The sequence below is a fragment of the Sus scrofa genome, chromosome 13, assembly GCF_000003025.6.
Source record: "Sus scrofa isolate TJ Tabasco breed Duroc chromosome 13, Sscrofa11.1, whole genome shotgun sequence".
NCBI classification, from domain to species: domain Eukaryota; kingdom Metazoa; phylum Chordata; class Mammalia; order Artiodactyla; family Suidae; genus Sus; species Sus scrofa.
Genome location: NC_010455.5, coordinates 95,800,193 through 95,824,649, shown reverse-complemented (window position 1 = coordinate 95,824,649; position 24,457 = coordinate 95,800,193). Strand labels below are relative to the sequence as shown.

Here is a 24,457-nt window from a genome sequence, read left to right as displayed (position 1 = left end):
CAATTAAGCATTTGCTGAGCATGTGCTACAGACCAAGCATTGTTACAGGTGTTGATGGGGCACAAAAGTCAACACTCATTCTCTGCCCTTGTGAAGTTTACAATTGAGTGTGGGAAACAGGCAAGCAAACTGCAAAGCAAGGCAGATGGAATAAAAGCCCTAAGACAGATGCACATAATGTGACATGAAAATGTAGGGGAGAGAGCAAATGTTCCAACCTGAAAGAACTAAGGGAGGTTTCTAGGAGAGGTAACTTGAGCTGGGCCTTAAAGCATGAGCCAGCTTCATATCACATTATCCCAGGAAGAGCATAGCCTGGACCACAACGGGGGCAGAGAGATGCCAAAAGTTTGAAGAGATCCTGTGGCTGGAAGATAGTCTTAGAAGATAAAGATGGAAAAATAATTACGTGCCAAGTAAAGCAATCTGGGCATTATTTCAAAGACACAGTAAGTTATTGATGTTTTGAGCAAATAAATAAGACGACTACAACATTTTATGAGTCCATGATCTGTGTTTTGAAATGGAGATACTAGCTTGGAGAGGGAAAAAACCAAGGACAGAGAAAACCCTTAGGTTGTTACTGCAATGAGACAAATCAGGGACACTAAGGGCCTCAACTATAGCTGAAACTTGGAATGGCAAGGAGCAAACTGAAAAGACATCTTGAAAGGAGGAGCAGTCATTTGAAAACAAACTAGACATATGTGTGAAGGGGTTGTGCATGATGAGGAAGTCGGAGGAATCAAACGTGACACAATCTCCTTCAGGCTTGGAGTCTTGTTCTCTGGAGTCTAGCACATTGCCAGGAGCAGGCACAAAACAGGTGCTCGACCAGTAATTACTGCCATGAAAAAACTCATGTTTACTTCTTGAAGAATAATAAATGTCAAGTTACATACACTTTCCTCTCACTGAATAAATGCAAAATGCTTAAAGTAATTACTATTACAATAGACAATAAATCTTTCTCGATCTTCTACCATTAAGCCACAGTATAAATGCAGCCTATGGCCGCCTCAAGTTTGCCAGGCCACTCAGCAGCATACTAGTACTCAAAAATAAACCTAAGATAAACACCATTACTCTTTACTTTTGTGCGTAATGAACTAAATAGTGTCCCTCTGCTGCAACAGAAGCTGAAAAACATTGAAATCCTCACTCAGGATTGTCTAACTTGCTTTTTCAAAATTCTGCTTTTTATCTTGTGAAAGGGTCGTCCAGATAAAGAATTAAAGAACAGAACAATGTCTAAAAGAAACCTGAACTGCCAACTGGTGTATCTAACCACAAGCACTGTGGAAACTGTTCAGACCTCCTCAAGTCAGGACCATCATCGCACTTCTTTGAATTCTGTTGTTTACTGCTTCCCAGACAGGGAAGCCCTAACTATCCAATCTCATTGAACGAAACCCTAATAAGTGAATGCTATTCTTCAAGCATTCATATTTTAATTTACAATTCAAACAATTTTCCAAAAGACAGTTTTGCCTGTATGCTTAGTTTTTTTAAAAAGCAAATAACAAAATGAAACAAACATACCACTGCACTTAGGGTTACAACATCAAAGGCTGAAACTACAGATATTTTGCAGGCTAGGATACAGCCTGAACTTAGCTTATTCACTTAGGTTCCAATCTTTGGAACTATAGCATTAGACATTTATTGCTTTGAAGAAAGCAGTTTTGTCCTCTTTCAGATCTTTTTATGAATGCATTCCATATTTATATTTTATGAACCAGGCTCTGAGAGTTCAAAGATGAGTAAATGTTGACCCTGCCTTCAAAAGTTTACATTCTAGCTGAAGAAAATAAATATGAATAAGTAAAAGAGGAGTTCCTATCATGGCACAGCAGAAATGAATCCAGCTAGTAATCAAGAGGTTGTGGGTTTGATCCCTGGCCTCGCTCATCAGGTTAAGGATCTGGCATTGCCATGAGCTGTGTGTAGGATGCAGATGCAGCTCGGATCCTGCGTTGCTGTGGCTCTGGTAGAGACCAGCAGCTGTAGCTCCAATTGGACCCATAGCCTGGGAAACTCCATGTGCTGCGAGTGCAGCCATTTAAAAAAGAGAGAAATAAGTTAATTATAAACAAACAGTCAAGAAATTCCTCAACAGGTAGTGGGAGCTTGGAAAAGACGTGAAGCTTTCAATAAATGCGACCTTCTGCTGTATGTGTCGACTAAATATTTGCAGACATTAAGGGCCTTGAAGCTGGCACGGGAACAATAGGGGCAAAGATGAGAAATGAAATAGCAAGGGCATAAAGGACCCATCGTGGATTCGCGTGGCTACAGAAAGCAAAGTCAGGCCTGACTGGTGGCAAGAGTTAAGCTGAGTTAGACCTTGAAAGCCTTCCTACATGCTTTTCTCAAACACAGAGCACATAGCTTGACCCACGTAAGTAGCATGGAAAAATATTATGTGACTGACTATAGATTATCACAGGCCATATTCACAGTAAGGGAAATGGGTCAATGCCACTTTATACAGAGTAGCTGGGCTACCATCTCTCCTGCCATTTTGGCTTATCCAGTACACACTCTCAAATAGACACAACTCAAATCACATCTGTTACTGTCCCAAATTACTTCCCCAACCAAAAAACTGGGAGAGAGGACAAATATTTTACTGAAGAGAAAGGAAAGTGGACATACAATTTTTTACTTTTCAAGTGCAAGTTTGGAGATTAAAAGACAGTGAGAACTGTTTTTTTTTTTTTTTTTGTCAGGGTTATTATCGTGTGGCCTAATTTTCATAAAGATGAATACATAACCTTTCCTTCCTTTTTGAAAGGAAATTACCCCAGTCTATCCTCAAAATTTGGAGATCTAGCATAGTGTAAATTTATCTGAATCGTCCCAGCTAACTGAGAACAGTGGTATTAACGCACATCATTTGCTTCATCTGATCTGCCATCTATTTTAAGTAACAGATTATGCTGATACTAGCATTTTACAGGTAATATTTTCATACATAAGGTTTTCATTTTTCATACTTGACCCACACGGGCAATACTATTCCCACATTTTATCTATGTTAACTAATGCTCAGGAGACTAGTGCCTTGCCCAAGGTAACACAGCTACATGGAGTCAGAGTGAGAAACAAAACAAGTTTATTGGATTTTAGGCTGATGCTGAATCAGCAGAATTAGGAACAAATATTATTTCTGAAACACATTCCCAAAATTACACCTAACAACTTAATTAGGAACCTTAGTCAATATCACTAAAACTCTTAAAATTTCATGATAGATTCTTATTCCCATGTCTCAGAGAGAATTTTTTTTATTTTCTACAATGGTTCTCTTCCCAGATTTAAGGTAAAGAAATCACACAAGGGTGAAACTATACACAAGATAGCCATGTTCCCTTAGTAAGCTGTAAATTCAATCTATTCCTAAACTAATGTGAGCTGTGCTGATTCCCTCTCTCTGCCTTACAGAACAACATCTCTAAACTCAAAAAAGACATTCAAGGGATGGCCATGCCATCACTGTTAACAAAGATTATTGATGTGTGTATGTGACATGTGGTTATTTTCCCTTGTTTTACAAAGAGTAATTAATATAGTAACAAATGTGTAGAGAGTACATGTAGCATAGTCTAAATCCAGTAAATTAAAATATTCACTACATAGTATAGGTCTAAAAAGCATACAATAGTTTTAAGCCTCTGTCGTAACAAAAATTACCTGGCAAGGCAAGCTCCAAAGTGAATGAAAGTATACATCACACCTGGATGTAGGCACATTCTACACACATATGCTTTATGTAATATATGGCATATCTATTTCTACACTTCTAGGAAGATTTTAATATATATCTTTGCAAAGTACTCCAATTCTTAAATGTCAAAACCAAGAAAGATGACTCTTTCAATATTAAGGACAAAAGTGTATTTTAGACATTTCATTCGAAGATAACTAAACTGAGAAAAATTAACAATTAAAATATTGAGACACCATGGTTCTCACACTGTACACTCGGGCACTCCACAAAATAAGGACTATAAATAAGAGTTCAATTAATTACATCCTAACCATCCACAATGCAATAGAAGTTGCTTTCCAAAAGAACCAGAACATGGAATTTTCTTGCACTTTGCTAAATACTTAGTCCACTGAAACTTATTTTTTTTCTTATTTGGAGCATGTACCAATATCCTAATGCAATTAAGTAAAGGCATCTTGAAAAAAGGCTCTCGTGTTTGTCACTATTTAATGTAGCCACACTAAGTGGGAATTTTGAAGTACAGTTTTCTCTACACTGTTAAAGTATATGTGTTGGCAGGTTATGTATTTCTTAAACAACAGTAATATACAACTGCATATGGGAATAGCATCCTGAAATATTTTTTTAAAAAGCATTTAATTAGAATTCAACACAGAATTTGGACAACAGCGAGGTTTAATAGTGGGCTTCCTAGCTGCTTTTCCTAGTACTGGATGTATATAACTCATTAAAATAATTCACTAACACTCCAAAAAAAAGCAAAAACAAAAAAACAAAAAACTTTGGCTGTGGTGTGAACTATAGCTATTGATAGAAGTAGAAAAAAAAATTTCAAGATAAAAAGATAGATTTGTGAATGTAAGATTAAAAACTCGGTAATATTTCTGTAAAAACTTTACAAAATACATTTGAACCAAATATAGTTTTCACAGACAGCAGAAGGCCAGACTAGGGTCAATGATCTGAAAAGTCACAGCTATCAGAGCAATGTAGCCACCTAATGGTAATTACTGAATTCAGTTTGTGAAAATGGTTATTTCCTCTCATCTTCAAATTGGTAACTCACTAACACAAATATTGACTTTGACAGGTTTGATCAACTCTGATAACATTGTTCCAAACAATGAAAAGTATCCAACTTGTATATTAAATCAATACAGGTAATTTATGTTTTTAAAAAACAAAGAACAATTATGATCAAACATAAATGAATATGCAAGAAATCAAGTTAAGTATCTGTGTGTACATACATATGACTTTAATTTTAGAAACACAAACACCTTTAGCTGATCATTTAAATAAAGTTACCCAAAACTTTATGTCCACTGTGTCCACTGTTAACACTCTAGGCAAAACACTGACACCCTCCTATAAAAACTAAGAGAAACAGATTAATTTTATCATCCAGAAACCTCTGACAGCATATGCAATTTCTTATTTCCCACTTTCTGATAGTGTCTACCCTCTTGCTCTTGCTTCTCTTTCTCATGAACCCTAAAGCTTAATAACAAATTATAAAAGTAGACATTTCCTCTTTTATGAAATATGTGGAAGACAAAAAAGCATTAAAGTCATTTCACATTAATTCAGCAAAGCTATTTTATGCCAACATTGCCACAACATTCAAGAAACATTTCACTACACCACAATTCATAGTGACTTCACAGCCATACTAGTTACTCCGATTAACAAAATATTTCTCTATAAAAAAATCTGTTCAAAAGGTTATATTTACTTCTCCATTTAATACCATAAGGGTGTAACAATGGTGAAAAACAAAAAAATTACTCACCTTGATCATTTGTACTCTCCAAAGGCATTTACTCTGCTTAGTTGAGGTTCAGGCTTCCTGGAACACTCAGAATTTTGGAGCTACTGAATTTAGTATACTGAAGAAAGAGCCAAACTACCCCCAAAGCCTCATGACTTTGTTTACCAAGGGGTCCTTAAGAAGGCCAAAAGATGCCACAGGATTCATCAGTGAACAAAGACCTTAAATGGGTAAATTAAAATGGAACTGCTCAAAAGATTTTCATTTAGGGAAACTAGGTTACAGGTAGGTAATCTCTAGCTCTCTAGAGCATTATATCCAAATGACATGGCTCCAGAGGGCTTTCTGAGATAACAGCTCAGTAATAGTAATAGCTCAGTCTCAGTTTCATAATCTAGCTAAAGTCTGATTTGGAGACTTGGCTGCACAAGTGGATTTCTCCTCTGCGATGAAAAACAAAAGTAGGAAAAAAGTTTGAGAGAGAAGCCTATGTATTTGCTGCACAGGCTCAAGGGGAGTAACATCTATGTGAGCTGTCCCAATATTCCCAAACAGGCCCTTGGAGTGTTTGGCCTACAACACAGTATACGTATCCCCTTTTTCAAAGTTCTTTATGCCACTTCACTTTTGCAAAAGACCTACAGCAGTTCCTAGATTTATAAACTGAAACTGGAAAAGGGTTTGTACCTTTATGAAAAAGGACAAAAAGTGAAAAAAAGCATTCAGCTTTTTTTTTTTTTTTTTTGCAGTGGGCTAGTATTGAGGAAGAGCACACCCCAGGAAGCAAGAGTGGCACTGCCAAGCTCCTTCCGTGGGAACATACTCAGCATCTGCTATAGCTTTGAACTGTGTCTGTGAGCATCTGTGCTTTATCTGGATTTATTTTGTGCATCTTTGGCAACATGTGTCCTAAAGTAACTGCTTGTTTTATGCCATTTTAGCTTATGAAAAGGTTTCTCAGGAAAGCTCTACTTTCTGATAGTGGGGAAAACCTGTATAGGTAGAATCAGTTCCAGAGTGCGGTCCCTAGCTTTGAACTAATTTAGCCATACAGATATTCAGCAAAACACTATCTATGGCCTTCTCTTCTCACCTACAGGTTTGACCAAGATTTTAAGTTATAACTAAAGAGGCCATGTATATTCCTCAAAAACAATTTATTCCAGCTGGGCCCTACCAAGATTTTAACTGGTTTTATGGTGGGGACTAGGTGGTATGCACTTAACTTCTCAAGTAGCAATAACAGGAATCCAGGGTTGAGAACAACTGAAAAAATTAAGAATTGGGTGATATACCTGGGCCTATTCAATACCTAAGACTAGGGTTAGGTGCTTGTCATTAAATGGAACGTTTGAAATTTAAGAGCCAAGGATGACACCATTACATTTGTCAAAGCCCTAAACTGGTGAAAAAGATTTCCTAGTTTCCCATATCACCTGTGTGGTTACACTACTAAGGACAAAGAGGTACTTTCCAACAGTGGAGACATCCAAGTTGTATTCAGTTCCCTATTAAATTCTAATTGGGGCCAATGAAAGGAGCATCCAATGAGGTAAAAGCCAAGGTGTGTTCTCACCACATTCCAATGAGAATTCAGGAGAAGGGTGGGGAGTAGCAAAGGGGAGTTGTTGAGAAAGGTAGGAAAAAACAGAGGTATAATAACATTGGGCGTGAGAATGTCAGAAAATTTCTGAGATTTCTACTTCCAGAAACTAATCACCCATTCACTGTAAAAAAGATGACTAACATTTTGGAAGTATACTTATCCCTGATGGTCAATTATACACTGAGAACTTCCTTTAAAGCCCTGCCTTGAAGGGCTTTGGAGCATCACCTCTTCAATGCAGAGAGCAGAAAGCCTGGATTCTAGCTCTGCCAACAATCTGCTGTATATAACTGAGTATAGGAGACTTTTCACTGGTCTCAAGGCTCTCCCAACTTTTTCAAAAACACACAGTAAAGATTGTCACCACTGTAAATCAACTGCAATGGAAAAAATTAAAATCTTAAAAAGAAAAAAAAAGGTTGTCACCAGGAACACGTTGTTAATGAATATCTTCCAAGTGTCATGGTTACAACAGAAAAAAGACTCTCAAGTGGTTAAACTTTGATCTATGCCTCAGGCTCGGAAAAAAGGTGGTTAATATCTGATTTTACAATACGCTTTGATATTTACTTTTGATTGGGCCACAACTGGTGTTAAAAGCACTTTAAAAAAACAAACAAACAAAAAAAAACCAAAAACTACCTCACTTCTACATTGTCTGCTGCTATGTATTTTCTTGTTATTTACAAAATAAGAATTTAGGGCTGAATTTGCTGTAAATATAGTTTGACTGCCTAATCTTACATGTAAAAAAACAGAAATGACTTTACTAAGTTCACATAGCAGTTTAAAGGCAAGACACAAAGCACTAAAGATGAATAGTCCTATTTACCTAATCTGAATGCCCTCAAAGTCTCTCTAGATTTGATTCAACTTACTCAAAAAAACAGGTTAGCAGAATATAAGCCCAAACACAGCAAGAAAACAAACTTTATAATGCTTGTTTGGCTAATACGCATGTAGAGATAAAGGTGCAGCAAAAAGATGGGAAAATTCAGGTAACCCTATCTCCCAGATACATCTAAAGACCTACCCCCAGAAATTATGCCAAGCTATTACTTCCAATAGAACTGATGATCACAGATGGGGCCATGAAAGTGGGACAAGGTATTTGGTTCATGAAATTTCTTTCATGCTGCCTACCAATCTTAGGAATAAATGATGCTTTCACTAACCTGCCTTGCTAGACACAAAGAAACAAAATGTATTTATTAGACAGAGAGGTGTCCCAGGCAAGTGGTTAAGTGGAATACAGTAATAAGCTGCCAAGGATGACCAATGATGAATGTTATTAGACAGGAAGCCACTCTTCTAGCCTTAGTCAAAAATAACCATCCCTTAGGAGTTCCCATCGTAGCATAGCAGAAACAAATCTGACTAAGAACCATTAGGTTGTGGGTTCGATCCCTGGCCTCACTCAGTGGGTTAAGGATCTTGCAGATGCAGCTCAGATCTGGTGTTGCTGTGCCTCTGGCGTAGGCTGGCAGCAACAGCTCTGATTAGACCCCTAGCCTGGGAACCTCCATATGCTGTGAGGGTGGCCCTAAAAAGACAAAAGACAAAAAAAAGCCAAAAAACAAAAAAACCATCCCATAACTTTATATAACTTTAGATGTCAGAATTCACTTAAAGAAAAGAATAACTGGGAAATCCTGTATTTAATTCTGAAACTCTTTAGGTAACAATTACCTAAAGCTGAGCTTATCTCCTTAACTGTAAAATGGAACTGCAAGCTTGACTCTTTTCAGGTCCTCAGATGAAATACTGTGAAGGTAGAGTAATACCACATGGCACAAAGCAAAAAGTGCTTTGCGAAAGAAGAGAGGATACTGAAGATTAGGAAATGTCTGAATTTAAAAAACTATATCACGTCTAGATGTGTTTTGGAGAAACCACTTTTCCAGTTTTAAGAATGATTATATAAAGGGGTTTAGTGAGCAAATGCGAGGAAAACATTACATTTAAAAAGTTTAACATTTGTTTCTAACCTCAAAATTTCCCAGAGCTTTGAAAATAATGTATGCCATAAATCTCTAAGACAGAACAAGTGAGCAGCACTTTTCAAACTTATATGACCACCTAGCCCTTTATCTCTGTGTCCCACAGAAAATACTTTAAGAAAAAAGTCCCACTATCTATTCTTCCTAGATTCCTTGAATACAAAATCATAAGACACTTCTACTAGAAGAGGAATTCTTTTCATATAAACACAAATGTTTACAAGCCTTTTATAAGTTTCCTATTCCAGCTCTAAAATAACATGACTCCAAATCTCTTAAGGCTAAACCATGAATGTACCCTCTTTGCAAAAGGCCATAATGAGTACTTTAACATTAGGACAGAGAATGAATTCTTCAAGTTTTATACAAGTCAAAACTCCTTTCTTTCAGATACAGGTATCTGTTAACAATAGACAGGAGCTCTTCCCATGCTAGTCCAGCAACATAGCTTTCTTATCTTCTGGGCCAACCAGAATGAAAGACTTCTGCCATGCAAAATTTTATTGTTTTACCTAATATTCAATCCCAAACAAAACTGTATACTTGGATAATATAAAAGATCTTGAAAATTAGAGGTAACAACCTGAGATGGAATTGGTATGAGAAAAACACGGTAACATTTTTTAAAGTAATATCAGCTAAAATATTGAGAGAAATGGCTGCAGAATTTAAATCTATACTATCTATTTTTATCGTGATTACATGAATGTAAGCATTCTGTTAGAAATCAGTGGCAGAGTCTTATCCCAGTTAGTGACTCTTCTCTTACAGTTAGTAGAAAGGAGTACAAAGTTTGGCAATACTTTGCATAGACCAAGACTGGTCACAACTTTTGAGCAGAGGGTAATAAGCCTACCCACAGGTTACATCTAAGCGCTCATTTTACAATCCTTCACTAGATCATATAAACACAGGCAAGCATTTGTAAGCTGTGAGCATGTATGGTGGTTTCTGTGATCTTGGAGCTGCTTCTGACCAAACAAGATTAAATGCTCAAAATTTATCTAAGGTAGACCAAAGACAGCCTTTTCTGGGGAGAGAACAGAAACTTCCTTTCCAAGTCTATGAGAGTTGGCAATATAAGGCTGAAGGATAAAGCTCCTTACTAATGAACAGGTCGACAGTGAGCAACATGAAACATGATTTGAAAACTTTTTCTTTTTCTTTTTTTTTTTTTGCTTTTTCTTTAGAGCCCCACATGTGACATACGGGAATTCCCAGGCTAGGGGTCAAATCAGAGCTGCAGTTGCCAGTCTATGCCACAGCCATTGCAACGCTGGATCCGAGCCTCATCTGTGACCTACACCACAGCTCATAGCAATGCCAGATCCCTAACCCACTGAGTGAGGCCAGGGATCAAATCTGCATCCTCATGGATACTAGTCGGGTTGGTAACCCACTGAGCCACAACGTGAACTCCATGAAAACATTTTAAACTGAGACTATTCATAGTCCCTTCTTCCCATGGCTGTGATGACATAAAATTCAAAGTACTTCACCAAATTCCTGGTGTTTTTCCATCTTAAAGTAGCTTACCATTTTATAGCTCCAGTGTCCCACAAAAGTGGCTGGAACAGTCCACCTATACCTTTATCTGATATGTTGACCCCCTTCCCAGATCTTTGGAGGAATAAGGTTATTTACAGGGAAACTCAGATTCTCCAAAAGTTATACATACTAAGTCACACTGGTAAACAGCAGATGTTTCCAACATCTCTTAGAAACTGGCAAGGGGACAGAAGTCCATTACTAGCCCCCAAACTTACCTACCTTCATACATCTTCATTGACAGAGACATCAATAGTAACAGCGAGTTTATACATAAATAACAAGTGAGGCAGAGGCAAAGGCAAAAGGCAAAAGCAGTGTCAGTCTGAGTGTAGGCAATGGTGCTTTGATTATACCCGTACAAACTCTTCAGTCCCTTTTAGTTATCCCCAACTCAGCTCTTAAGCCATAGATTTTTGCTGCAGAGAACTCAGATGTGAAGTAGTTGCTCCAGTAACTCTTTTGACAGTACTGCATGTCAATACTGGGAAAGGTTTCTAATCAATTTAAACTGCACACGGTACTTTAGCAGAACAAGTTTATTACTCCCACTCAGTAGTTCCTGGGGGCTTTGATGTTAAGTCATACATAATTCGAGAAATACCAGGAATCTTCTTAATCTCAGTGACCATCTTTAACACCACCTGTTACAAAACAAAGATTATAAATAAAGAGCCAGGGTTCACTGCATGTCCAACAGACCTAGAAGTCTTGCCTTTGTAATCTGAAATTAAAATGCAATCTATTTTTACTACTGTCCTCCAGGTATATGGGATAGTCTCTGATTAATTTATATAGTGACCCTCTATAGATATAAGTGACTTAAACTCAGTACTACTCAATGTTCAATAGGCAAACAGGTGCCAGCCTGCAAGTCATTTGCTATTGGTCCTTAACAAATGTTTAGAAGCATTATATAGCAATCTGACATTTCTGTGGCATCCAATCTTATGATTTTATGGGTTTAAGACAACATTCCACAAATTTATCTGTGGCTTCCAACTCCGAGGCCACCAAGGTGGCTCATAATGCAAGGTTATAATAACCACTGCTACGTGTATACAAGAAGCAGCCTTGTCACTTGACTTGCCAGAGACATGGTAAATGTGGCCCAAAGGGAAAAGAGACTCTAGGCCACATGCTCCAATCCAACTATCTAGCTATAATCAGAGTCCTGTAGTAGAGACCTGGAGCAGTGGTCCACTTTGATTTTCATTTGCTATTATGCAAATAGCTTGTTTGGAACACTCTAGTGGAGAGAAAGATAGTGATCAAATTTGCAATTGATAATAATCACAGCATTATGAAATTCATGGTGCCTGGCCACAATGCCATCAGATCTCATCCTTATGTCTGGTAAAGTCTTCTTCACTCCTAGGGCTTTTCTCTTTACTCGGAAAATACTATTTATAAAGTAGAGGTTGGCAAGATTAAATAAAATGATAGATTAGAGCTGGTTACTCTCCACATAGTAATCAGACATCTGGAGAGGTTTAATCAATCTGAGGCCTTTTTCTACTACAGTGTATTAAACAATCAATTACGTGGAGATTAAAAAGATAAGAGCCTATCTTATGAACAGAAAACCAACCTCAGAAACATCAACATTGTCATAGCCTATTCCATTCACATTATAAAATGTATAAAGTATTAATAATGTACATTAGGGGAAAAAAATGTTTAAATTACCTCCACAGGGATCTCATTGCCAGGGGTTGCAGGTATACCAGTCATGAAATCACTAGTAATAAAAGTACGAATAACCACAGATCTCTGGCATGAAGGCTGCTTCTGAAGTGGGTCCCGATCAAAATGTAATGGTGTCAAAATCACTGGCATCTGGCTGATTTTCCCAGCATACCCTAGAGGAAGGAAGTTAACATGTAGACCCAATCATATCATAGAAAAAGTACTCTAACCCAGTTCAATTAAATCTTCCCAGACAAATATGAGTTTTTGAATTCTTGAGACTCTTTACTAAAAGAAGAACAGATATTTTATTTTATATTTTTCAAGGAAGCTGCCTCTTTTCTCTCTTGCATTAATCACTGTTTATGGTCAGATCTTATTTTATAATTTCTGTGCCTTATCAATCATTTGATTCTTATCAGTGCATGTGAAAAATATTCTCTTTTAGCAAAAAAAAAAAAAAAAAAAAACTATCATGAATATTGTGACTTTTTAACACCTTGAATATCAACTGTGCTTAATATGGTGAGTTTTGTTCATTCTCAATAGGGTATTTTTCTGTAATCTCTTATATAACACAGCTTGTTAAAACACTCAACAGAAATTGTGGTCTGAGGGAGATTTCTTATCCTCTAGCCTTTCAAGATCATGTGCTCCAATGCTGCAATGGGTTTTATGATTTTTTAAAAAGTTTTACAGCATTGCCAAGCTTAACTTGATTCAAGTAAGGGCTCACTTTTTAAATGCCATAGTGTCTTATTCTCAAAATAAAATATTATTATTAAAAAAAAAATCTTCCCAGACAATACATAAAATCACACCCAGACACCACTTCTTAAAACTGTCATCATTCAGTTTTCAGTTACTCTCATTGCATTGTAAGTAAACTCAATCACAAATACAAATAACAGAATGTGATTACTGCAGTGATATGTTACAGTGATATGATATATATATATAAAGTCTATTCATTATTCATGGTAGTTATGTTCTGTACTACAGGCACTGACTTAGAAAATAATGAACAACTACTCCTACAGGAAATACAGAGTTAGGTTCCTGTAAGCCTCTGGTCATTACATCTTCACCAACTGATAAATACATAACCTTTCCTTATGTGTTTCTATTGAAAGACACCTTACTCAATATTTATTATAGATTCATTAACATTGAGCTCACAGCCAACAGCACTATAACTCATGCCTGTATGAAGCTTATCTAACACACATATTTTCTTAATAAGGCACTCACAGCCTTCCTGGGCTTAGGAGCCTAGATAGCACCTCAACACCATGCTTGAGCGACATTTTAAACAGTGAAATCACCAACAAAAAGCACTAAAACCCAAAAAAAAAAAAAAAAAAAAAAGATGTTAAATAGGCTACAAAAAGGACACATGTTTACAGCAAGAGAGCTAAAGCAAGAAGGCAGATGACTGCCTTATTCAACCTCAGCTGGGAGCATCCAAGTTAGGCAACTTAAATTTTTTGCCACTCTGTGCATGTGTGCAAATGACCACAAAGGTGAATAAATTTTATACAGATAAGGTAATATCAAAGAACTACCCACAGAATTAAATAATAAAACTGAAAGATAAATCTTCCTACTAGAAATCATAATGCCAAGATCCTGAAATCTAGTTAGAGCAGTGATAAACAAAATGGGCAACTTACCAGATTCCCTGAGAATGTTATGGGCCTCAAAATCAGCTTGGCGTAAAGTGCTCAGCACCCCTGTTGTCAAGAAAGTGGGAGTAACATCTGTAGGAGGTTCTTTCACTGGTGGGCCAAATATATAGACAACTCTGGAGGTGGGGTGGTAAAAAGTGCGAAGAAACTGAATTTTAATATAAGAAGGAAAGCACAAAAAAATAACATTCTTTTCATTTTTTCTTAAGCCCCTTTCTTACCTACTTTAAATCCCCAAATGGGTAAGATAGGATATTAAGTTTATAGAAGGGTTCTATGTATAATGAATCTTCCTCAAAATATATTCTCTAGAAAACACTAGTATCTCAGAATGTGCAAAGATATGTGTGATTATCACAATCCTCTTTCCATATAATATACTGGATTAAAGAGTATCCACAACTTCATGTCCATCTGGAATCTGTGGGTGAAAATAAGGTACTTGCAAATATAATCGATAAAGGTCATAATGATTTGGGCGGAGGGGGCATTAAGCCAATGACTGTGGCTGTAAAGGAAATACGGAAACACAGACACAGGGAGAAAAGAGGGAGATGTGAAGATGGAGACAAACACTGGAGTTACACTGTCACATGGCAAAAAGTGCCAACAAACACCAGAAACTAGGAAGAGGCAGACTTATAGTAAGGCTGGGGAAACAATGAATTAAATAAATGGGTATTATGACAAAACCTCAGAAACTGTAATATGCTAATATGCACTAGAAACCTACAGGATGATGCTACAGAGCATTTCCCAAACTTACTTGACCATCAGCTCAATCTTTTTTTTTTTTCCACTTTGGGAAACACTGATCTCAAAGAAAGACTCTTATTTCTACTTTCTTAAAAATGTCACTAAAGTATGACTTGGCATCCTATTATTTCCTGTGAAAAGTAATGACTCACTACTGCTTCAAGTATATGTCCATTTGAAACTTATGAAGATATACTGCAAGTGTAAATAAAAGGATCTGGAAGACAGTCTGAGGAAATTAAGATCAAATAATTACAACTCAAAGGGAATCTTATAACTGGTTTGGGGACTCTGTTCTGCAACTTTCACCCAGAAAACAAGAGACTGTAGGGGTAGAGATATGAGTGCCACTTAGCCTTTTCCAATTCAACTCCAGTCAGTAGGCAACTGTCCCTTTTCCTTAGCCCTATCTGTCTTTAGCAAAGAATATAAATCTCACCTGCAACTACCACAGTTAAGTTTAATATTTTTTTTCTTTATACTTAAAACATACCCAAGAGAAGAACATGGATGGGATCAAAACCACCACTACCACCAAATACTTAATTGCCTTCTTTCAAACATACTGTAGCTGAAAGGTTTTTGTCCCATGTATAAAAAGTAAGCCACACTTCTAAACAATACAGTTCCTAGAGCTCATACACAATCCTTAGAGGAAAAACTAGGCAAAAGAATGCCACGAACTTGCTCCTTTTGTCTTATTTTGTTCAAACAAGAGTGGTCACAGAAAGTACAGTAATATGCAGTCTTCCATACCATACCAAAGTAACTGTTCCTCTCTATACAAAGATTCCATTATGCAAATTAGGGGGGGAAAACAAAGATTTTTTTTTAATTGTTTAAACTTCATCTCCCAAAAAGACTCTGGCAAAGAAATCAAAATTCACCATGACCCAAGCAGCTGCAGTGACAACACTGGATCCTTAACCCACTGTGCCACAAGGGAACTCCATATCCCTATATTTCCAACTTTTTTTTTTTTTTGGCTAAACCCATGACCAAAACTCCTCCCCCACACCCCCCCTTTGTTGGCTGCCCTGCAGCACATGGAGTTCCCAAGCCAGGGATCAGATCTGAGCCACAGTTGCAACCTAAGCCACAGGTGCAGCAACACCAGATCCTTAACCCACTATGGGATCGAACCTAAGTCCCAGTGCTCCCAAGACGATGCCAATCCCATTGCACTATATAGGGAATTCCAAGACTCTTTAAGGACTTGCTAGGTTCATAAAATCTCCTTTTTTGTTTATTGGTTGTTAGACTATTTTTTTCTTTCTTGGGGAGGGAGAGACAAAGGTTAAGAATGGAGGGAGAGACAAAGGTGGGGGGAAGATAGGCAGAGAAATCAGCATATAAAAGGACAGAGATAAAGTTTAAACCAAGGTGAGTGGCTTTTGGCAAAAGAAACAAACAAAAAAGACAGATGGAGTTCCTGTTGTGGCGCAATGGAAACGAATCTGACTAGGAACCATGAGGTTGCAGGTTTGATCCCTGGCCTCGCTCAGAGGGTTAAGGATCTGGCATTGCTGTGGCTCTGACATAGGCCTGCAGCTGCAGCTCCAATTGGACCCCTAGCCTGGGAACTTCCATATGCCATAGGTGTGGCTCTGGAACAACAACAACAACAACAACAACAAAAAGACAGATGAAACTACTAGAATGTTGTAAAGCGAAAAACCTAAAAACCTACTAAATACGTAGTAAAAGCAGTGGAACCAAACTTAGTAAAACTCAGTGAAAAGAAATCTTCTGTCTTCTGCATAACCTAGTTAATTTAGGTATTAGCATTTTTTCAGAGATGAATTATGAATCATTATTTTAACCAATTTTCTCCATTCAATACAGGCAATTACAAACATCATTACAATAATTCACTCTTCTCAGTATATTAAAGGTTCTTCTGTATTTGGGGGCCTTTGCTTCATCTAAGCAAGTCTTTTACAGGCCATGTTCCTTTCAGTAAAAATGTGACTTCCCTCTAACTCCTTGTCTTAAAAACCACACCAACAGGCCAGTGTAGAAATACACACATCCTGCTAAGTGCACACCAACAGGTATGTTTGTAATTTCTGTAGCTAATTTGAGAAAACAAATTCAGGTAATTCTTTTTGTTAACTAATATCCATGAAGAAAATACAAAAGAGTGAACAACTGTGAAATAAGAACATTTAATTAGCAATCTGGTACTAAATGAGTAAGATTTTTGAACTGTAAATGAGACAATGCAACTGAGTATTACACATAGATTATAAATCAGATGCTGATATAGCCAACATAAGCAATTAATGTGTAAATTAAAGGAAAACTGGATCTGAAAAACTAAATTCAAAATTAGTTATACATTTAATGCAGTTATTTTAGTAATATCTGACATATCCGCCTACTTCTGATTTACTCTGGGATTATTATTTTATTGGCCAAGTCCCTAATGGCAATTCTATAACCTATACAACTTTTCCAATCCTTCTGGAATAACGTATGTTATCACAAAACAAATAGTGTAAGGTGCTAATTGGGAAGACATTTTTAAAGCAGTCTTTTAAAATTTCATACTAAAATGAAAAACCCTATTTCTCACTTACACAAAAAAAATTTTTAATAAGCAGATGACTACATTGTGACAAAGGGACAAAATACGAGATATTATTAAATATCTGCTGGATTATCACCTAAGTGCATACTTGTACGTATCTACACTCAGCCACTGGTCTTTCAACAGCGGGAAGACCTTGGAAGAACACATCCTTCCATTATATCTCACCCCCCCACCCTTGCAGAACACACCTGTTAATGTTGTGACACATGCGAGGTATAAGCCTAGCCAGGAAAATAAGAGATTCCCAGTCAGGCTCATCTTTACTGGAGATTCCACACACGTAACTGTAAGAACGACAGTCACCCTGAAAATAAAAACACGATTGATAATTCCTAACGGTTTCACAGAAATTAAGAGATGAACTGGAAAATATATCATGCATAGTGACACCATTAATAGTAATTTTGTTGCTTTTTTTCCAAACAAAAATGTACTTGAATAAAAGTATATATAAATGGATAGTTTGCTAATGATATAAATAAATCCCAAATTAAAATCCCCTATTTAATTCTACTTAAATCAGTTCAGACAGAAACAAAAGTGTCACGGTAATTTCAAGAATTTATTCAACATAAATAAATGGGAGGTCCACCAGAATTTCATTCCAAATACCTGCCCAACTGCAGATAGCTGGCACACTTATTTTGGCAGACAAGATCTGCTCAAGTTTATTAGCCAGATAAAGGATTCTCAAGTCAGAGATAAAAATAATTTCATAAATATTTACTTATCAATTTTTTTAAATGAGCTAAGAAATTTAATTTTAAACTAAGTGAATAAAATAAGCGATAATTTTGATTCGCTTTTCCTTTGTCCTGTTTGTTAATCAAAGTAATTTGCTTTTAAAAAATTACGCTGAAAAACAATTTAAAAGATTCATTAGATAATTCAATATACAGTATATCAAAATATGGGAATTCAGACTACTTGAATGCTAAAAGTTATCTATTAAAGTCTAAAATGTACATGTACTTTAATCAAGGAAGTATTACTGAAACATGAATAATTTTTTTTTTTTTTTTTTTTTTTTTGCTTTTTAGGGCCACACCTGTGGCATACAGAAGTTCCCAGCCTAGGGGTCAAATCAGATCTACAGCTGCCAGCCACAGCCACAGCCACATGGGATCCAAGCCACGTCTGTGACCTACACTACAGCTCACAGCAACACTGGATCAACAACCCATTGAGCGAGGCCGGGATCAAACCTATACCCTTATGGATGCTAGTCGGATTCATTTCCACTACACCACGACAGGAACTCCCAACATGAATAATTCTTGAGGAAATAAGACATTATTCAAAGACATGTTGACAAGAGCGAAAAAGTGAAAATGGTTTAAATGCCCTTTGCAGAGAAATGGCTAAGAAAATTATGGTATAATCATACATGGAACACGAGGCAGCAGTTAAGAATCTACTTGAAATGGTGTAAAAAGATAAGTTCATGGAGTTCCTGCTGTGGCGCAGCAGAAATGAATCTGACTAGGAACCATGCGGTTGCGGGTTCGATCCCTGGCCTCGTGCAGTGGGTTGAGGATCTGGTGTTGCCATGAGCTGTGGTGTAGGTTGCAGACGTGGCTTGGATCTGGCGTTGCTGTGGCTGTGGCATAGGTTGGCAGCCACAGCTCCCATTAGACCCCTAGTCTGGGAACCTCCATATGCCGCGGGTGTAGCCCTAAAAGACAGAAGACAAAAAATAAAAAATTTGGGAGTTCCTGTCGTGGCGCAGTGGTTAACGAATCCGACTAGGAACCATGAGGTTGCGGGTTCGGTCCCTGCCCTTGTTCAGTGGGCTGACGATCTGGCGTTGCCGTGAGCTGTGGTGTAGGTTGCAGACGCGGCTCGGATCCCGTGTTGCTGTGGCTGTGGTATAGGCCGGTGGCTACAGCTCTGATTCGACCCTCTAGCCTGGGAACCTCCATATGCCGCGGGAGCGGTCCAAGAAATGACAAAAAGACAAAAAAAAAATTAAAAACTAAAAAAATAAAATGAAAAATTTTAAAAAGGTAAGTTCATAATGTTCAGTTAAAATAAAAGGTGATGAACATGTCAATAATTCCCTCTCATTTTCTTTCTAAAATATTTCTGGAAGTAATATTTAAATGAAGGGCAGAAATAGGGAGAAGTACTTTTAAATGCACTGTACATTTTGATTTTTTTTTACATGTTCTGTTTATCTTGATATTTAGAAAATAAACTTCATTGCTATACTAACCAGGAATCAGGATTTTTATCTGGAGAGATGAAAGTCCACTGACATCAACAGATGAATGGATCAACATGTGGCACAGGCGTTCCCATCATGGCTCAGTGGTTAACAATTCTGACTAGGAACCATGAGGTTGTGGGTTTGATCCCTGGCCTTGCTCAGTGGGTTAAGTAAGAATTTGGCACTGCTGTGAGGTAATGGTATAGGTCATAGATGAGGCTCAGATCCCGAGTTGCTGTGGCTCTGGCGTAGGCTGGCAGCTATAGCTCTGATTAGCCTCTTAGCATGGGAACCTCCATGTGCCCCGGGTACAGTCCTAGAAAAGATAAAAAAAAAAAAAAAAAAGAAGAAGATGTGGTACATATATGCAATGGAATGCTATTCGGCCACAAAAAAAGATAAACTAATGCCATATGCAGTAACATGGATTGAATTAGATTCTCATACTAAGTGAAGTCAGTCAGTCAGAAAGAGGAAAAAAAAATACTATATGGTATCACTTATTTGTGGAATGTAAAATATGGCACAAATGATCCTATCTACAAAATGGAAAGAGACCATGGACATGGAGAGTAGCCTTGTGGTTGCCATGGGGTCAGGGGGAAGGAGTAGCATGGACAGGGAGTTTGAGGTTGGTAGATGCAAATGGTTACATTTGGAATGGACAAGCATTGGGGTTCTGCTGTATAGCACAGGGAACTGTGTATGATTGGGTCACTTTGCTGTACAAAAGAAATCAAAGTAACATTGCAAATCAACTATATTTTAATTAAAAATAAAAGGAGGGCTCAGATTCATATGTTGAGGAAAAAGAGTATATTAAGTTTGAGATGAACAATTTCTAAAACAGATTTCTTTCCACACATTAATACAAGAGAACATTATAAACGCATTTAACCCATCAGCTAGTACTCATACCATTTTAAGATGAATTACTGACACCTTTTTTAGTTTTCATTTAATTTCAAATGCTAAATCAGACAGAAAAGAAAGCTTCCTCTTCCCCAGCCTCCCAAGCTTTTTTCTCCCGAAACTCAACTGATAATCATAAAGAACATAATATCCATCTATTTATTTTTTGTCTTTTTAGAGCCGCACCTAAGACATATGGAGGTTCCCAGGCTAGGGGTGGAATCGGAGTTGTAGCCGCTGGCCTATGCCAGAGGCATAGCAACTCAGGATCCAAGCTGCGTCTGCAACCTACACCACCCTACACCACAGCTCACAGCAATGCCGGATCCTTAACCCACTGAGCAAGGCCAGGGATCAAACTCACAACCTCATGGTTCTTAGTCGGATTCATTTCCACTGCACCATGATAAGATTTCCAATATAAGCTATTTGTGAAAAGCATTTCAAAAATTAGAACTGTAAGTATTTCCTCACATGTTTTTACAATTGGAAAGACAGACAATAAATATAGAAAATGTTAGTTGTACATTGTCACAGTTAAGAGAGAGAGGACATACCAAAGAGGCAGAGGACACTGGTTTGAGAAATACAGAAGCTGAGTACAAGACCTAAATGGTGTAACATGTTCATCTGGGAGCTTTCTTGTAGTTAAAGACTTCTAAAGCCATAAAGTATATCAAGAAGGATAAATGAGGATATGACCTCTGAGTGGCTGTCCTTCAAAGCAGAAGCAAGCCAATCCTATAACAAATCATTTTTTGAACTTTTACTTTTGGTTACAGATGATAAGTGTTCCAAAACTACAAAATCTCACCCTGAAGATGTAGTTCCTATTACGTTATTCACTTCATAAACATTCTATAAAATATTGCCTTTTTACATTTTTAACTTGATGTATACATTTTCATATTTCATTTCCCTAAGTCGTTTCTACTTCAACATTACTTGAAACAGCAGCAAAAAGTCATGTCACAAGTCAAAGAACAGACAACTCACCTGCACACCCACAGTTTTAATTGGGAGCAAGAAGGCATTCAGTGAATGCAGACTTGTAATCTGCATCAGCTTCTCTTGATCCTCTTCAGTCGTGCAGGCTTTGACTCTTTGTAATAGTGTATGTGGCTAGGAAAACCAAAAACATATTTCTTAGGGTTTCAAGAAATAAGGTATTCACTCTTTTGGTACCTATTACTATCTTATGAATCTACACTTTCTGGTTTATAGTGATAGATTCTATTTGGTATTTCTCTCTGATTTGTGTCTTACGTAGCATGTCCAAATTTCAATCCTGAGGGCCAGGGCTTAAATATTCAGACAAGAAATACAGATCAGATTTACATATGTGGAGGCTTTAATTCTCTGTCACCCGAAGGGACACCTCAATGTGAGTTGGACTTTCTCCTAATCTTTAATAAAACTTTCTGCCATAAAGTCAACTTCGTTCGGAAATAAATCTATCTCCACCTACTTCCTTCTTTTTTTTTTTTTTTTTTTTTTTTACTTTTATCACCCTGGTACATGTTTTTCTGTTCTTTTACCTTCACTCGTTCTATCCCTAGGTAAACAGACTATAGTTAGATTTTACTTCTCAATCTAGCTGATAATTTATGTCCTAACTAAAGACAGTTATTTTTATTGTATGTTAATAATACAGCTGAATTCCATCCTACTATTTTATTCAGTAGTTTCTATTTGCCCCACTTTTTACGTTTCGTTCTCTTTTTTTTTGCATTCCTCTGAAATGATGCTTGCTCCTAACTCATTTCCCATTTTGAGGTTAAACACTCTACTTTTATTTTTTAGCAGTTCCCCTTAAGTGGGGATATTTAGAAAAAGAGAATCAATTCCTCTGTCCATCTGACAAACAAAACAAAGATGTTTGAATGCTTCAACTCCAATCAATCCCCTTGTACTTTATGCTATTTTAGCTATATAATAATGTTATACCATTTTTTAAAAATAAACACCAAAATTTATATCATTTTAGATAGTCTATTTCTGCTTAATTTTATCCATTTACCATTTTATTTGCTTATGATTCCTTCTTGTATTTCAGACTTTTCAATGGGGATCCTTTTGCTTTTCCTAAAATAACTTCTTTAAAACAGTGGTTCTCAACCCTAGCTGAATACTGAAATTATTAGGTATGCTTAGATCTTAACCCACATCAAGGGAGAAAAGGCCTAACCAAGTATACTTCGAAAGGTCCCTCTGTTGGAGTTCCCCTCGTGGCGCAGCGGAAATAAACCTGACTAGGAACCATGAAGTTGTGGGTTCAGTCCCTGGCCTCGCGCAGTGGGTTAAGGATCCAGCATTGCCGTGAGCTGTGGTATAAGCTGCAGACGCGGCTTGGATCTGGCATTGCTGTGGCCATGGCAAAGGCTGGCAGCTGCAGCTCCGATTAGACCCCTAGCCTGGGCACTTCCATATGCCACAGGTGCAACCCTAAAAAGCAAAACATAAAAAATAAATAAATAAATAAAACACAAAAGTTCCCCCTGTTGAATCAAATATGCAGCCAGGGTTGAGAACCACTGCCTTTAGTCCCTTAAGTAACAGACTCTTGGTAGTAGATTCTGTTTGTCTGAAAATGTCTTTATTTTGCCCTAGTTCTTTGAGAGTTTATCAGTTCACTATTGTTCACAATTATTTTCTCTAGGTCCTTTAAATTCTTCCTGCTTTTACTATTGCTTTCAGTTAACAGTGTTTCCTTTATGTGAAAATTGTTCTTTTCTCTGCAGCTGTTTTGTCTTTAGCAGTCTGTAGTTTCCACAGGCATGCCTATTAGGTGTCAAATTCTTCTCCTTTATCCTGGCTGGGATATACTGTGTTTGCTGAATCTAAAGCATTCTGTCTTTCACCAGTGTGGGGGAATTCAAATACTTTTGTCTATTATCTCCTTCTGAACACATTAAAGATGGCATTCTCACTCTAACATGTTCTAGCCATGTTTTCTCTATGATGCTTTGTTCCAATTTCTGGATAATTTAACATCTGTCTTCAGGTTGACTAATTCTTTCTAGCTCTTTTTAATTTCAGTTATTTTCATTTCTAGAATTAATTTTTTTCAAAGCTCCCCAGTCATTTTTCAGTCTCTCATCATATACCTTGTTGTTATTATCAACTGCTTCTTTTAATTCTCTGTACTTTATATATTGTCCATCTTCTAATTCCAATTCCATATCTTAAATGCTTGAGGATCTTCTCCTAGTTTTTTTCATTAGATCTCATTCATGGTGCCTTACTTTTATATATATTTTATAGGGTTTTTTTAAATTGTAAGCTCATATATACTGAAACTCTTATCTATGGGGATTCTTTTTTTTTTTTTTTTTTTGTCTTTTCTAGAGCTGCTCCCTCAGCATATGGAGATTCCCAGGCTAGGGGTCTCATCGGATCTGTAGCCACTGGCCTATGCCAGAGCCACAGCAATGCGGGATCCGAGCCGAGTCTGTGACCTACACCACAGCTCACGGCAAGGCCGGATCCTTTACCCACTGAGCAAGGCCAGGGATCGAACCAGCAACCTCATGGTTTCTAGTCAGATTCACTAACCACTGCACCACAACAGGAACTCCTCAATGGGAATTCTTTTGAGGCCTGGCTAAAGATACTCCAAAAAGTATTTACATTGCTTTTTGCCTGACACCTAGAAGTGCTACCAACTAAACCCCTCTTTAACACAGATTATAAATTTAGGCACCAAATATAGAGAGTAATTGGAGGCTTTTCTGTATCTTTAGAAATCAAATGATTTCCCTTACTTTGTTGCAATTACACATGAAAGGGGGTTTTAAAGTATTTTATATCCAGTATTTTTAGGGGCTCAGGGTATCAAATTTGTTAAAATATATGGAATGTCTAGAAAAAGAAGTCTGCATTTAAGAGTGTCTCTAGACTTTCTTCATAGTCATTTCAAAGGTTAAACTAGGAGTTCCTGTTGTGG

At 37.2% G+C, this 24,457-nt stretch overlaps 1 protein-coding gene across 3 annotated transcripts in view; it reads right to left on the bottom strand.

Annotated features, from left to right (window-relative positions):
• GMPS (guanine monophosphate synthase) overlaps positions 3,747–24,457 on the bottom strand; it is a 78,562-nt gene continuing 57,851 nt past the window's right edge. For all 3 annotated transcript variants that reach the window (XM_021069704.1, XM_013982155.2, XM_021069705.1), the window contains exons 12-16: positions 21,508–21,633; positions 17,579–17,694; positions 14,024–14,154; positions 12,351–12,523; positions 3,747–11,305 (exon numbers count right to left, since the gene is read on the bottom strand). In XM_021069704.1, the coding sequence (XP_020925363.1) occupies positions 11,204–11,305; positions 12,351–12,523; positions 14,024–14,154; positions 17,579–17,694; positions 21,508–21,633 (648 nt within the window). In that variant the 3' untranslated portion in view covers positions 3,747–11,203. The remainder of the gene's footprint in view (positions 11,306–12,350; positions 12,524–14,023; positions 14,155–17,578; positions 17,695–21,507; positions 21,634–24,457) is intronic.